The sequence below is a fragment of the Penaeus vannamei genome, chromosome 32, assembly GCF_042767895.1.
Source record: "Penaeus vannamei isolate JL-2024 chromosome 32, ASM4276789v1, whole genome shotgun sequence".
NCBI lineage: Eukaryota > Metazoa > Arthropoda > Malacostraca > Decapoda > Penaeidae > Penaeus > Penaeus vannamei.
In genome coordinates, this window is record NC_091580.1 from 26,758,890 (window position 1) to 26,773,889 (window position 15,000).

Genomic DNA, 15,000 nt, shown 5'->3' on the forward strand with positions numbered 1-15,000 from the left:
TGCTCTTTTACATGGGATAGAGAGCCCCATGTGTATTGCGGCGGCGATGGGGGGGGGGGAGACCCGAAACGGGGGGGGGTGGGGGGTGGGGGGTATGGGGTCCCTTTCCGTTGCATGGGGCTGCCGCATGACCCCTTATCCTTATTATTTGCTCGGGTGCGTGTCTGTGGGCGAGGCAGAAGGAGATTTGCTCCTCTTCGGAAACGGCGGCTGGTTTTGCGTTTTTTTTTTCTTTTTTTTTGCTGTTTGTAAGGTAGTTTTTTTCTTTTTTATCTGTTTTATTTTCATTTGTTTGTATTTCTTTTTCTTTTTGTATGTTTATCTGAGGTTTAATTTTTATTTGTTTGTAATGTAGTTTTTTTTCTTTTTATCTGTTTTATTTTCTTTTGTTTGTATTTTTTTTTCTTGTTATCTTTTTATCTGAGGTTTATTTTTTATTTGTTTGTAAGGTAGTTTTTTGTCTCTATCTGAGGTTTATTTTTTATCTATTTGAACGTTTTTTGTTTTGTTTTGTTTTCTTTTCTTTTTATATGAGGTTTGATTTTCTCTTGTTCGTGAAGTAGTTTTTTTTTAATCTGTTTGTAAGGAGAAGATGGGTGGTTTTGCTGTTATCCTTTATTTGGGGTTTTGTTTTTATTTGTTTGTGATTATCTGTACGTTAATTTTTGGCGGAGTGTGGTTCTGGTAATGAGATGAATATAGGTTAGTTGATATGTTTAAACAGAATTAAACATATTATATTTACGTATGTGGATATAAAGTAAACATATAAAGATATGAATTAAAGATATCTAAATTCAGTAATATTTGTAAATAGAATTAAACACAGTCATGATAGAAAAAATATATGAATACAACATAAATATAAGATATAAAGATATACAAATACAATATGTAAATAGAATTATACAAAGCCGTGAGAGAAAAAAAAATATATATATATATATAATTTCAATATATGAATAGAATTATACAAGGTCATGATTGAAAAAATACATAAATACAATATAAATATAACATGTAAAGAAATATAAATACAATATGTAAATAGAATCATACAAAGTCATTGCAAAAATACATAAATACAATATGAATATGAAAAATAAAGAAACATAAATGCAATATGTAAATAGAATTATACAAAGTCATGAGAGAAAAATATATAAATACAACATAAATATAAAGTATAAAGATAAATAAATACAATATGTAAATAGAACTATACAAAGTCATGAGCGAAATGAAACGTAATGATAAATACAATGTAAGTATTTATTAAATATACAGTTAAATAAATACAATATGTAAAGAGAATTAGATAAAGTCATGAGAGAAAAGAGACGTAATGAATCTTGACGTTTCGAATCCACCAACAATTCGTAACGTCTCAGTTTTTTATTTTTTTTTTATTATTCTGTTCTCTCATTGTGGCTGTTGCATTTTCTTGGTATCTTGTCAGAGAAATTTCGACTTTATTACTGTTCTTGTGATTTGTTGGCAAGGACTCAGGAGATCTCATTAAATCGGCAGTTTTTCCCCATTTTTTTCGAGTTCAGAAGATGAAATGAGTTATAAAAAGAGAGAGAGAGAGGTGGGGGGAATTGAGAGAGAGAGAGGTGGAGAGAGAGAAGTGAGAGAGAAGAGAGAATGGGGAGGAGAGAGAGAGAGAGAAAGAAAGAGAGAGTGAGAGGGAAAGAAAGAAGGAGAGAGAGAAGGAGAAAGTAAAAAAGAAAAACTAAAAGGAAGTATATGATTAAGTAAAAAAAACATTTTTATGATAAAGTAAAAAATAGAAAGAAGGTAAATTATGGCCTACGTTGGCTTCAATTATCTGTACCCCTCTACTCTATCCCTCCCCCCCCAATCCCCAGATCCCTCTACTCTATCCCCCTCCTCTCCCAACCTCTCCCTCTCACCCCCCACCCCCACCCCCTCTATCAGTACTGCATGTTTAACCAAATGAAAAAAAAGTAAAAAAATGAATAAAAAAATAAAACCGCAATTTGTAATTTGTGTCGACCTCCTCTCATATCGACATTTTCTTTGTTAATGTTCCCCGGAGGTGGAGGTGGGAGGGGGGTGGGGGGTGGAGGTGGGAGGGGATGGGGGGTGGAGGTGGGAGGGGATGGGGGGTGGAGGTGGGAGATGGGGGTGGAGGAGAGTGGTGAAGGAGATAGGGGTGGAGGTGGGAGGGGGATGGGGGGTGGAGGGTGGGAGGGGATGGGGGGGTGGAGGTAGGAGGGTGGGAGGGTGGAGGGTGAGAGGTGGGAGGGAGGTGGGGTGGAGGTGGGGAGGGGGTGGTAGGGGTGTTGCTCCCGCTCCCTCCTATGTTGCAATAATGAGATGGAAAGCAATCCAGAGATCGGTCAGGGGACGTTGCATGCGGCGCGTTAACGAAGTGGGACACGGCAGCGCATCTCGATTCACTTCTTGCGGCGGCGGCGGCGGCGGGGAGGGAGGGACGGAGGGGGAGGGAGGGAGGGAGGGGGGGGGGAGGAGGGAGGGAGGGAGGGAGGAGGAGGGAGGGAAGACGCTGAGCTGTGTTTGGTGTTTTTCTTTTTCTTTTTCTTTCTTGTTACTTGATTCTTATTTTTTGTTTTTCCTTCTTTTTCTAATTTCCTTTTGTTTTTTTTTGTTTTCTTCTTCTTTTTTTCTATTTGCTTTGTTTCTTCTTCTTTTCTTTTTTCTTTTTCATCTTCTTTTTCTTTTGTTTCATCTTCTTCTTCTTGTACTTTCTACGTACCTTTGGTTCTGCCATTGCTGTTATTACTAATACATCTGCTATTACTACACTTTCCTTCCGGAATTCGTTCTTCTTCTTAGTCACCAGCCTTCTCTTGTTTCCCTCGTCCTCCTCATCTTTTTTTCCCTCCTCCTCATCCTCGTTTCCCTCCTACTCCTCATCTTCTTCCCCCTTCTTCTTCTTCTACTTCTTCTTCATCACCTTCTTCCTTCTCCTCCTCCTCCTCCTCCTCCTCCTCCTTCTCCTTTTGGCGCCGCGAAAAGGGGGGGTGGAGGAGGACTTCTTCCTCTTCCCCCTCTTCCTCCTCCTCCCCCGCCCCCTCCCCTCTTTTCGCGGTGCCACGGGAGCTCGTCGGCAGAAGTCCGCTGCAGGGGGGTAGGGGGAGGGAAATCGGTGAAGGGTAGATGAGGGTGAAAAGATGAGGGGAGTGGAGAGGAAGGAGCTTGGCGCTCAGGGGGTAGGGGGTGAAGGAAGGGTAGGGGACAGGGGAAAGGGGGAGTGGGAGGGTGGGGTGAGATGAGGGGTGGGAAGTAGAAAGGATCAGATGATGTTGGTGCCCACCTGTAATTATCCAAATCGGAAGGAAATTGCGTCTGTCTCGGATTTGCACGATTGGCTTGGCAGGATAAATCATTCTGAGTCTGCAGGGTATGTGGGGTGGTGGGGGGGGGTGAAGGAAGGGAGGGAGAGGGAGAAGGAAGGGGAGAAGAGAGGGGAGAAGGAGAAGGGAGAGGGGAGGGAGTGGAGAGGGGAAGGAGAAGAGAAGGAGAGGAGGAGGAGGGAAGGGGAGGGGATCGGAGGAGTGGAGAGGGGAATGGGAGGGAGGATGAGAGAGGAAGGGAAAGAGGAAAGAGGGAGAGAATGGGAGAGGAGTGAGAGGAAGGAAAGGAAGAGAGAAGGAAGAGGAAGGGGAAGAAGAGTAGAGGAGGGAAGAAAGGGTGGAAGAAAGGGGAGAAAGAGGGGAGAAGGAAAGAAGGGAAGGAGAAGAAGGGAGAGAATAGGGGTGTGTGGCTGGACCTGATGCTTATTGTGCTGGAGCCTTTAGGAAGGAGGGATGGAGTTTCGGGGTGTCTGGTTGAGCTGGTCTGTTGTTGGGGTTTTATAAGATTGCGTGTGTGTGTGTGTGTGTGTGTGTGTGTGTGTGTGTGTGTGTGTGTGTGTGTGTGTGTGTGTGTGTGTGTGTGTGTGTGTGTGTGTGAGAGAGAGAGAGAGAGAGAGGGAGGGGGGAGAGAGTGAGAGGGAGAGGGAGAGGGAGAGGGAGAGAGAGAGAGAGAGAGAGAGGACAGAGAGAGAGAGGAGGGAGTGTGAGTACATTTTTGTTCTTTACTTTTTCTTTTCCCCTCTGTAGCTATCAGGCAGACATTTTTTTCCAACCTTATCCATCTTCGTCCATCATTAATTATCATGTCTCTCTTCGCATTGGCTCCTATTCTTTCGTTCCCCCCCTCCTTCTACCCTCATCCCACCCCCTCTCACTATGACCTCATCCCCTCCCCTCACCCCTTCCCCTCCCCTCCTCTTACCCTACCTTCCTCCCCTACCCCACATACCCCTTCCCTTCCCCCCTTTGCCCCCTTCCCAAAGTCCCCTGCCTTTCCCCCTTTTTTGATCTCCCTCTCACCCTCCCCATATCCACTCCTCATACCCCTACCCCCCTCCTCTTTCCCCTTTGCCTGTCCCGTCCCTTCCCCTTCCCGCCTCCCTCTCCACCCTCCACTTCTTCTTACCCCTTCCCGTTCCCTCTCACCCCCCCTTACCCCCAAATTACTCTCCCTCTCCCCCTTCCCACTCCCTTACTCTCCCTCTCTCTCATTTCCCTCCCTTACTCTCCCTGTCCCCCTTTCCCTCCACTTACTCTTCTCCCCCTTTCCCCTCCCTTACAGCTCCTCACCCTCCATTCTTGCCCCTTCCCGTTTCCCTCCCACCTTCCCCTCCCTTACTCTCCCCTCTCCTCCTTTCCCTCCCTTACTCTCCCTCTCCCACCTTCTCCTCCCTTTACTCTCCCTCCCCCCCTTTCCACTCCCTTACTCTCCCTCCCTCACTCCCCCTCTCCCCCTTCCCCTCCCTTACTCTCCCTCTCCCCCTTCTCCTCCCTTACTCTCCCCCCCCCTTTTCCCTCCCTCTTTCGTTTACGCTAATGAGCCGAATGCGTGTTTGGGGCAAGGCGTGTTTGGGTGTGTATTTTAGGCTCAGGAAGTTAGTCCGAGGATGTGGGTTGCTGTTATGGGTCATTTGTTAATTCTTCTTCGGTGCTTGATTAATGGTGTTTTTCTTGTTTTTTCTTTCTTTCTTTCTTTCTTTCTTTCTTTCTTTCTTTCTTTCGTTGTTCGGTCATTTGTTTGGTGGTTTGGGTGCACGTTGGCGTACTCGTATCGGAAGACGAGGCTGGACTGGTATAAACAAACACGCACGTACGCGATGTAAACAAACACACAAACAGGTCGTCAACACGCAACGCGCCTTTTGAATCTCACTCTATCACACACACGCATGTATGCGCGCACGCACGCACACACATACACACACGCACACTCACACGCACACGCACACGCACACGCACACGCACACACACACACACTAACACACACCCTAACACCCACACACTCGCACACACACACACACACACACACACACACACACACACACACACACACACACACACACACACACACACACACACACACACACACACACACACACTACCCACACTCCCCACACTACACACACTACACACACTACACACTACACAACCACACAGGCGTCCTTGTATATAACTATGTGCACACGAGTTCTCAATGACTTCCAGGAGCTCAGTAGGTCATGTATTCCCTCGTGTCTATTGGTGCTTCGTAATGCGCGGGTTGGCTCGTTCATGACCCGAGGAACCAGCTGATTAGAATAAGGTGAAGTTCGGTTTATTTTGAAACTGGTGATGGCCCGTGGAGTTTGGTTGTTCCCCGGCGGTGCGATCCGTCATAGGAAGGGAGTGTGGCAGGTAATTAGTGTTTTTTATTTATTTATTTATTTATTTATTTATTTTTATTATTATTATTTATTTATTTATTTATTTATTATTATTTATTTTTTATTTTTTTTTTAGTGATGTTTCGTTTGATTTGAGTATTTCGGTTTTTTATTTTGTAGGGGGTTTGCATTTTCTGGACCCTTGATTGTTTGATATTTTACATTAAAATAGAATGATAGATTGATTGATGGATAGATAGATAGATAGATGATGATAGATAGATTGTGTGTGTGTGTGTGTTTATGTATGTATATATATATATATATATATATATATATATATATATATATATATATATATGTATATATAGATCGATAGATATATGGATATATAGATAGATACATGCAGACATACATACATATATCAAATATTTTCCCGGTATGTTGAACGCCACTATTATCTATCATCATCACCATCATCACTATCATCACCATCTTGGGTCTCTTCACCATCATTCACCAAACTTTATCTTGTTGAAAGATAAAGGTTTTACTCAAAGGGGAGTCTTTAAATTTTGTATCGGTTGTATGCTCGTGTATGGCTAGTTTGAAGAATGTTTGTATGTAATGTTATTGTTACTATTATTGTTGCTCTTATTGTTGTTCTTATTGTTATGATTATTATTGTTGTTCGTATTGTTATGATTATTATTGTTGTTCTTATTGTTATGATTATTATTGTTGTTCTTATTGTTATGATTATTATTGTTTTATTATGATTATCGTTTTTGTAATTATTATTGTTATTATCATTATTTTTATTGTTGTTATTGTCATTATTATTATTATTATTATTATTATCGTCATTATTTTCATCATCATCATTATTATATTATTATCATTATTACTAGTTACTTAATTGTGGTGGTGGAAGGTGTAATATCGACTCTCCGGGGATGCACCCTGTATTGTGGAATGATTACGTTGATCACAATGCGTTAATGTTTCCCCCTGGCCTTCCGTATAAGTCACTCTGCCCATTGTTAGTTTCCTAAGTCACCATTCATTCCCCTCAGTCACCTTTCGGCACCTAAGTCACCGTTCGTCACTTAAGTCACCATTCATTCCCCTCAGTCGCCGTCAGTTCCCTAAGTCACCATTCATTCCCCTCAGTCACCGTTCGTCATCTAAGTCACCATTCATTCCTCTCAGTCACCGTTCGTCCCCATAGTTCCTGCCTGTCCCTCAGTCACCGTCCTTCAGTTACGTCACCGTTCGTCCCCTCAGTTTCTCCCTGTGTCCCCTCAGTCACCTAAGTCACCTAAGTCACCGTGTGTCCCCTCAGTCACCGCCCGTTCCCTCCAGAAACCCGGGGCAGGAAATTTACGACGCCAATTGCCCGCCGTGCCCTTTCAAATTGCCGCGACGCCCGAGAATTAGGATTTCCACGGCAGCGAATGGGCGTGACGCTAACACCACATCGCCGCCGTGCCCTTTTGGCCGATGCGACGGCGGTGCAGGTCGGATTGCCGGCGTGCGACCAGGACCGGCGGGTAGATAAGGTCCACAGGGTTCGTAGCGCGATGATAGACGGATGCGTCGTGCAAAAGACCAGACAGCGCTGCACGTAGAATCTTCATCGTGCACAGGATACCAGCTAAATTGTACATTTTGAGATCTTTTATACATGCTATTACACAATTGTCTTGCCCTTGGTACTCCTAGAGGTCATTGCCATTGCCTTGATGCCCTTGAAAAATGCCAAAATTGCCTTGATGTCCTATAACTACAGTGCCCCTTTTAACCTCGAGTTCCTGCCCTGGAAATCGCCCGTCCCCTCAGTCACCTTTCAGTCCCCTCAGTCACCGTCTGTCCCTTCAGTCACTGCCTCTCCCCTCAGTCACCACTCAGTCACCTTTCATTCCCCTCAGTCACTGCCTCTCCCCTCAGTCACCTCTCACTCCCCTCAGTCACCGTCTGTCCCTTCAGTCACTGCCTCTCCCCTCAGTCACCTTTCAGTCCCCTCGATCCGCGTCCCCCGAGTATTGATATGTCATGGGGAGGGAAGGGGGAGGGAGGGGGATTACTGTTCTCTGCTACTTCCTTTCCTAAACGCTAGGGTTCATTCTCTCTCTTTGCTTTGTTATTCTTGTTTTTTTTCTTTCTTTCTTTTAACGGCTTTGTTTCTTCCTTTGTCTGCTTTTGCATGTTCATTTCTTATCTCTTTTTTTTCTTTCTTTCTTTTTTGGTCTCTGAATCTTCTCTCTTTCTATTTTTGTCGATCTTTGTTTTGGTTCTCTCTCTCTTTCTCTCTCTAGCTATTTGTCTCTTTCTTTATCTCTATCATCTCTCTCTCTATCTATCTATCTATCCATCTATCTATCTATCTATCTATCTATCTCTCTCTCTCTTTAACTCTCTTTATCTATCTATGTATATCCATTCTTCCTCTCCTTTCTACTTTTCTTCTTTCTCTTTTTCTTTCGTTTCTCTTTGACATCTTCCTCATTTACTGGCTAGACTGGCCAGATGTCTTTGTAATCATTGTTATCATTATTGTTTTTGGTATTATCTTAATTATTTAAATGATTATGATTGTTGTTATTGTTATTATTGTTGTTATTGTTATTGTTATTATCATTATTATTATTTTTTTTATTATCATTGTTTGTTATTATTATTATTATGATTATTATCATTATTGTTATTATTATCATTATTATTATTTAATTGTTATCTTGATTATTGTCATGTTTATTGTTTTTATTATGATTATTGCCATACCTTATACAGCGACTGTTTATTTGCTACAATAAAAAGTCCAGTTCTCTCAGTCCCATGCACGAGGCAGCCCGCATGACCAGAACCCGCCTCTCTTCCTGGAAAATATTTATCTTTTTCATTCTAAATACAGCTGCATGAAGATATATGTATTTTTTTTTTCTTTTTATTATTATTATTATTTTTTTTTTTTTTTTTTTTTTTTTTTTTTTTTGCTATTGGTTGAAGCTCGTGTGTGTGTGTGTTTTTTTTTTTCTTTCTTTTTTTACTTCGGAAAAGATGGTTTCTTTTCTGTAGTCTCGGTGGCTTGGGATGTCGGCATTATATATATATATATATATATATATATATATATATATATATATATATATATATATATATATATATATATATATATATATATATATACATATATGTATATATATATTGGGGGGAAGGGCTCCATAGTCACTTTTTTCAAGTTTGATCGGGATATTCCTCTTTTTTCTTCAGCTTTGGCCTTGATATTCATTTCTTTCTTCTTTGTTTTCGATCGGGAAAGTTCTGAAGGGGGAACCGAGAGAGAGAGAGAAAGAGGTTAGAAACAAAAAGAAAGAAAGAGAAAGTGAGATGAAAGATAGACAGAAAGAAAGAAAGAGAAACAGAGACGATAGATAGACAGAAAGAAAGAAAGAGAAACAGAGACGATAGATAGACAGAGAGAAAGAAAGAGAAACAGAGATGATAGATAGACAGAAAACGGGAAAACGATCACTTTATTAGCGTTGTCCGTTTGCAGTGTTGATGTTGCAGAGCGTTGATTTTACAATAAGTTATTAATTAAAAGAGAAAAAAGGGAATGAGCTTGTCGTGTTGATAATGATGTATTATTGGAAGGTGATTTATCGTGTGCAATCTTGTCAGGGGAATGAGTTGATAATTGATAATTTGATGGTTGGAAAGTTATTGATTGTGATATGAAGGATGGTTTAAGAGAAAGATTGAAGGTGAAAATAGAAGTTCTATTAATATTTATACAAGAATATTAGTAACACTCATCTCTTGTGATGATGATACTTCGAATAATGACAAACGTAACGTCAAAATAATCAGGAATCAGTAGTAATTGATGTAGGGAAGGTATGAATGAGAATGAATATCTTCACAACACAGGTGATATTCATTCTCATTCATACCTTTTCTGCATTTGTCAACATGAATACGGTTTATTAATTAATGCAGTCAAAAGGAACGCCACGACATGCCGGGTTAGCATGATAGGAGATGGTACGTCGGAAGCCACGACGTTGGGGCTTCCGCGAAGGCCAAGCGGACAGTCGGCAGTGCATGAGAGGAGCTGGAGCGTGACGTGTGTGGCGGCGTGTATGTTTGCTTGCACGCTCATGTACGGTGCGCGTGTATGTTTGCTTGCACGCTCATGTACGGTGCGCGTGTATGTATAGATGGATATGCTGTGTGGGTATAATAATTGTTTATGGAAAGAATAGATGAACAGGCGCGCGCACGTACACAAACACGCACACAAATCTACTCAGTCACACATGCATTCACTCATACAAATGTGCATACATACATATGGATATGCTATGTATAACTTCAGCACATATTAAGATTTATAACGTGAGATACTGTATGCAGAGAACATGCAGCCATGTAGATCTATTCATGTACACATACATAGATGTAGAGAAAGAAGTTTTTACCTTAATCGACATATTATTTATTGACATAAACTGGATTGATATAACAAAATGGAGTATATCTTCTGTAGGCGAACGAGTATGTGCGAATACAGGCGTGAAAGAGAGGCGCTTGTGAGTGATGTACTTACAGAATCAGCTGTTTTTGTATGTTCATTATATAAGCAAGTATAAGAGGTATATAGTCAATCTCCATTTATGAGAATTTTTTTTTTTTTTTTTTTTTAGCTCATTAGTTCATTATTGTATAAATAGCGAAGCATCATTTATCTTCTGTCTCCTTTTTCTATCCTCAATGTTCGGTCCCAGAGAGAATTTGAAAAAAGTCGAAAAGAAGTGAGAAAAAAAAACATGTAGAGAATGACGTTAACCTGAGAAATGCCGTTGACGATGAGGTCTCGGAAATCAGAGACAAGAAAACGATGAAGCTGTAGCCTTTGTAACCAGACTTGGCCTCATTCGAATTGTGGTGTGTAATGCAACTGTAACGTGCTGGTCTTGCAATCTTGCTGGCCTGCGTTCGATCCTGCCTGTGGATGGTAACCCCGGCCATTCCTTGCACACAGGGGGAGATTTAAAAGCAAAATAAAGCAGACAGCATGTCACAGTAAAGAATATCCACTTTAACAAATGGAATTGAAACTAGATCTTTATTTTTTTATCTCTGGGGAATGTTGCCGATCTTGGCCTAAATGGCGGTTACAGCTCTCGTTTTCTTTGCGTATAATGGCTCTTTTCTGCTCTTCATAATTTGAAGAAAAAAATAGAAATCGTAATGGCTACATATGTATTGTGTTCTATAGTGTGGTGTAGCATTGAATATTTTTTTGTGAAGTTAAATTATTCATTATTAAAATTTTAAGATATATATATATATATATATATATATATATATATATATATATATATATATATATTTTTTTTTTTTTTTTTTTTTTTTTTTTTTTTTTGAATTGCCTGTTCCTAAGAAACATGATTTTAGCACTTGTTTAGTACGTGTAAAAAATAATAATGAAATCTTTGCCGTATCATCTTCCTTCTTTCCATCATCACCCATCGCCCTCTCTCCCCCTTTATCACAGCGTTCCCTCTTCCCTCTTTATCATTGCCTTTCCCTCTCCCCACCCTGCGGCTGAAGTGAACCCGAGTTTAGTGCCCGAAATAATCACCCTTGCCCGTAGAGGTGTAATGGCACCCTCTTGTGTGTATTTAAATGAAATTTACTCCAACGCTCTTCCTAATCTGTCGCGGGACGTTTTGGCGGGAAAGCTATTCTGGGACGGTTGGCGCCGAGGGGTAACGGAATTATTTTTTTTTTTTAGTTTTTTTCTTTTTCTTTTTTTTTTCGTTCTTTTTTTTGGTCAGTTATGGTTGCCTTGGCTTTATTGAATTTTAGGAGGCGGAGGGGGGATATTTATACTGCGTTTCATTATACGGGGAATTAATTTGCTTGGGTGCGCGTGTCACGGTTAACTGCATGTGCTTTGTTTAAGGTTAAATTTTGATTCGGATATGTATGTTTGTAATGTTATGGTTGATGGTATTACAAATAGTATAGTCTAACGCTTTTGTAGTACATGTGACTGGTATATTCTGCCCATTGGTTCTTATTTTGATAGTGTGAAAAAGTTCGTTAGTAATATAGGCCTGCAATGAAATGATGAAAAATAACTCTGCTTCTTCTTTGGTACTGAGCCACAGGTAGAGTGAGTGAGTGAGACAGACAGACTGACAGACAGACAGACAGACAGACAGACAGACAGACAGACAGACAGACAGGCAGGCAGACACATACACACTAATAGAAAAATACAGAAACAAACAGACAGACAAAAAGAGAAACAAACAGACAGACAGACAAACAAAGAGAAACAAGCAGACAGACAGACAATCAGAAACAAACAAACAGGCAGACAGACAATCAGAAACAAACAAACAGACAGACAGACAATCAGAAACAAACAGACAGACAGACAATCAGAAACAAACAAACAGACAGACAGACAATCAGAAACAAACAGACAGACAGACAATCAGAAACAAATAGACAGACAGACAGACAATCAGAAACAAACAGACAGACAGACAATCAGAAACAAATAGACAGACAGACAGACAATCAGAAACAAACAGACAGACAGACAGACAATCAGAAACAAATAGACAGACAGACAGACAATCAGAAACAAACAGACAGACAGAAAAACAAAGAGAAACAAGCAGACAGACAGACAATCAGAAACAAACAAACAGGCAGACAGACAATCAGAAACAAACAAACAGACAGACAATCAGAAACAAACAAACAGACAGACAGACAATCAGAAACAAACAGACAGACAGACAATCAGAAACAAATAGACAGACAGACGAATCAGACAATCAAAACAAACAGACTGACAGATAAACAAAGAGAAACAAGCAGACACACAGACAAACAAAGAGAAACAAACAGACATACAGACAACCAGAAACAAACAGACAGACAGATAAACAAAGAGAAACAAGCAGACACACAGACAAACAAAGAGAAACAAACAGACAGGACAGACAATCAGAAACAAACAGACAGACAAACAAAGAGAAGCAAACAGACAGACAAACAAAGAGAAACAAACAGACAGAGACAATCAGAAACAAACAGACAGACAGACCAAAATACAAACAAACAGAAAGAGCAACAGAGACCCCCCACTCACCCCTAGACCCCCTCGCCCTCGAACTCAAGCCCTCTCTCTCCCGCCTCTCTCCCGCAGCGTCTGAGTGGGAGTGTCGGCCGCCATGACAGCGACCTCGACCTGCTGGTGCGGGAGGGGGAGGCAGTGTCCACGAGGCTCCGAAACCTCCTCACGCACAACTTAGGCTCCTCGACCTCGCCCTCCAGACTGCGAAGAGCGGCGTCGACGGATTCTGCCAGGTGGGTGAGGGTGATCCTCGTCTGGGGGGGACGGTGGTGGGAGGGTTGTGGGTGGTATTGTTGTTGTTATTATTATTATTATTATTATTATTATCATCATTGGTAGTATTTTTATTAGCATCATTGTTATTATTATGACATTATTATTATTATCATCATTATTATCATTATTATTTTCATTATTATTATCGTTATTATCATTATTACTATAATTATTATTGATTTTATTATTATTGTTATTATTATTATTATTATTATTGTTATTATTATTAGCATCATCATTATTATTAACATTTGGACTGGTATTATTTTTGTTATTATATTAACATTATTTTCATCATCACCATCATTATTTCCATCTTATTTATATTTTAAAGCAAGATAAAGCGCACGACGCACCCTAACATCACCTCCTGCCCTTATCTCCCTCAGACACCATTCCCTAGAGCGCCGGGCGGAGGCTGCCGACGAGTCCTCCCGCCTGAGCCGCGGTGACCTGACCTTCGAGGACACGCGGACGCCCAGGGACACCCAGCAGCCCCGCGCCAGGTCACTCACAGACGTTCACAGAGGCTCTCGTAGCCAAGCCACACTTCCCCTGAGGTAAGGCAGCGTTCGGTCGGAAGGTAGGCTGGGGGCGGCGTTCCCGTTTTCTGTGAGACATGTCCTAAACGTGTTCTGTGTTGACTCCTTCTTCGTCGAGGGGACTTTGGGGGGTTGTTTTAAGGGGGGACTCGTATTTTTTAGGTGTTTTTTGTTTGTTGTTTTGTGGGATTACCGTTTTTTTAAGGAGTGTCTATGTTCTAAGTGCTGTGTTTATGGCAGAAATTATTTTTTTTAGGTGGGACTTTGCCAAAATGTCTCTGTTCTAAGTGCTGTATTTATGACAGAAATTATTTTTTTAGGGGGGACGTTGCCAAAATGACCGTACTCCAAACGGGAGCGAAAAAAAGATGATTCGTTGGAATGTTTTTGTTTGCATGGTCTATTTTAAGACTTTCTGGTTGTAGTTTATATCCTTTTGTTTACCTTAGCGTTATATGACATATTATGGTCCAAGGTAGCTAATTTGAAGTTGGTCTGTTATGTAAGAATAGATTGTTTTCATGTGATTAAAAAAGGTGATTTGAGAGAGAGAGAGAGAGAGAGAGAGAGAGAGAGAGTGAGAGAGAGAGAGGAAGAGAGAGAGAGAGAGAGAGAGAGAGAGAGAGAGAGAGAGAGAGAGATCTAGAAAGAAAGAGAGAGATAGAGTCCAGTTGAGTGTTATTTAAAGGGGCAATTTGATGAGAGAGAGAGAGAGAGAGAGAGAGAGAGAGAGAGAGAGACAGAGCCAGGCAGAGAAAGAGAAGAGAGAAAAAAAGGTCAATACACCGAAACTGATTTATAAATTTGGATAGTGAAATGCGGAACTCGCCCCGTAGACTTCTTTACCCCAAAAAAATCGCCGTAGAGAAAAAAAATATATATATATATGATAATAATAATAATAATAATAATAATAATAATAATAATAATAATAATAATATGATAATAATAATAATAATAATAATGATAATAATAATAATAGTATGATAATAATAATGATATGATAATAATATTAATAATAATAACAATAATAAATAAATAAATGGAAAATAAAAATAAAATAAAACAAAATAAGATAAATCTGAAACGACTATATCAGGGAAATTCACATCGATGATCCTCCATGTACCGGCACTAGTGTGTTATCAGTAATACGCAAGAAATATGATTTTTTTTTTTTTTTTTTTTTACGCAGCGGATAAAGATCGAGTCTCACGGGGTTTATGATTAGAAATTATTTTGGTCTTTAGTTATCTTTTTTTTTTCTTCTTCTTCTTCTTCTTTTCTTTTCTTTTTTCTTTTTTGGGTGT

The 15,000-nt window shown here is 40.4% G+C and overlaps 1 protein-coding gene across 1 annotated transcript in view; it reads left to right on the forward strand.

Annotated features, from left to right (window-relative positions):
• The window catches only part of LOC113819082 (rootletin), a 203,036-nt gene that overhangs the window by 37,360 nt on the left and 150,676 nt on the right, over nucleotides 1-15,000 (forward strand). Inside the window, exons 2-3 of the mRNA XM_070144834.1 lie at nucleotides 12,945-13,105; nucleotides 13,538-13,708. Coding sequence (XP_070000935.1) covers nucleotides 12,945-13,105; nucleotides 13,538-13,708 — 332 coding nt within the window. The remainder of the gene's footprint in view (nucleotides 1-12,944; nucleotides 13,106-13,537; nucleotides 13,709-15,000) is intronic.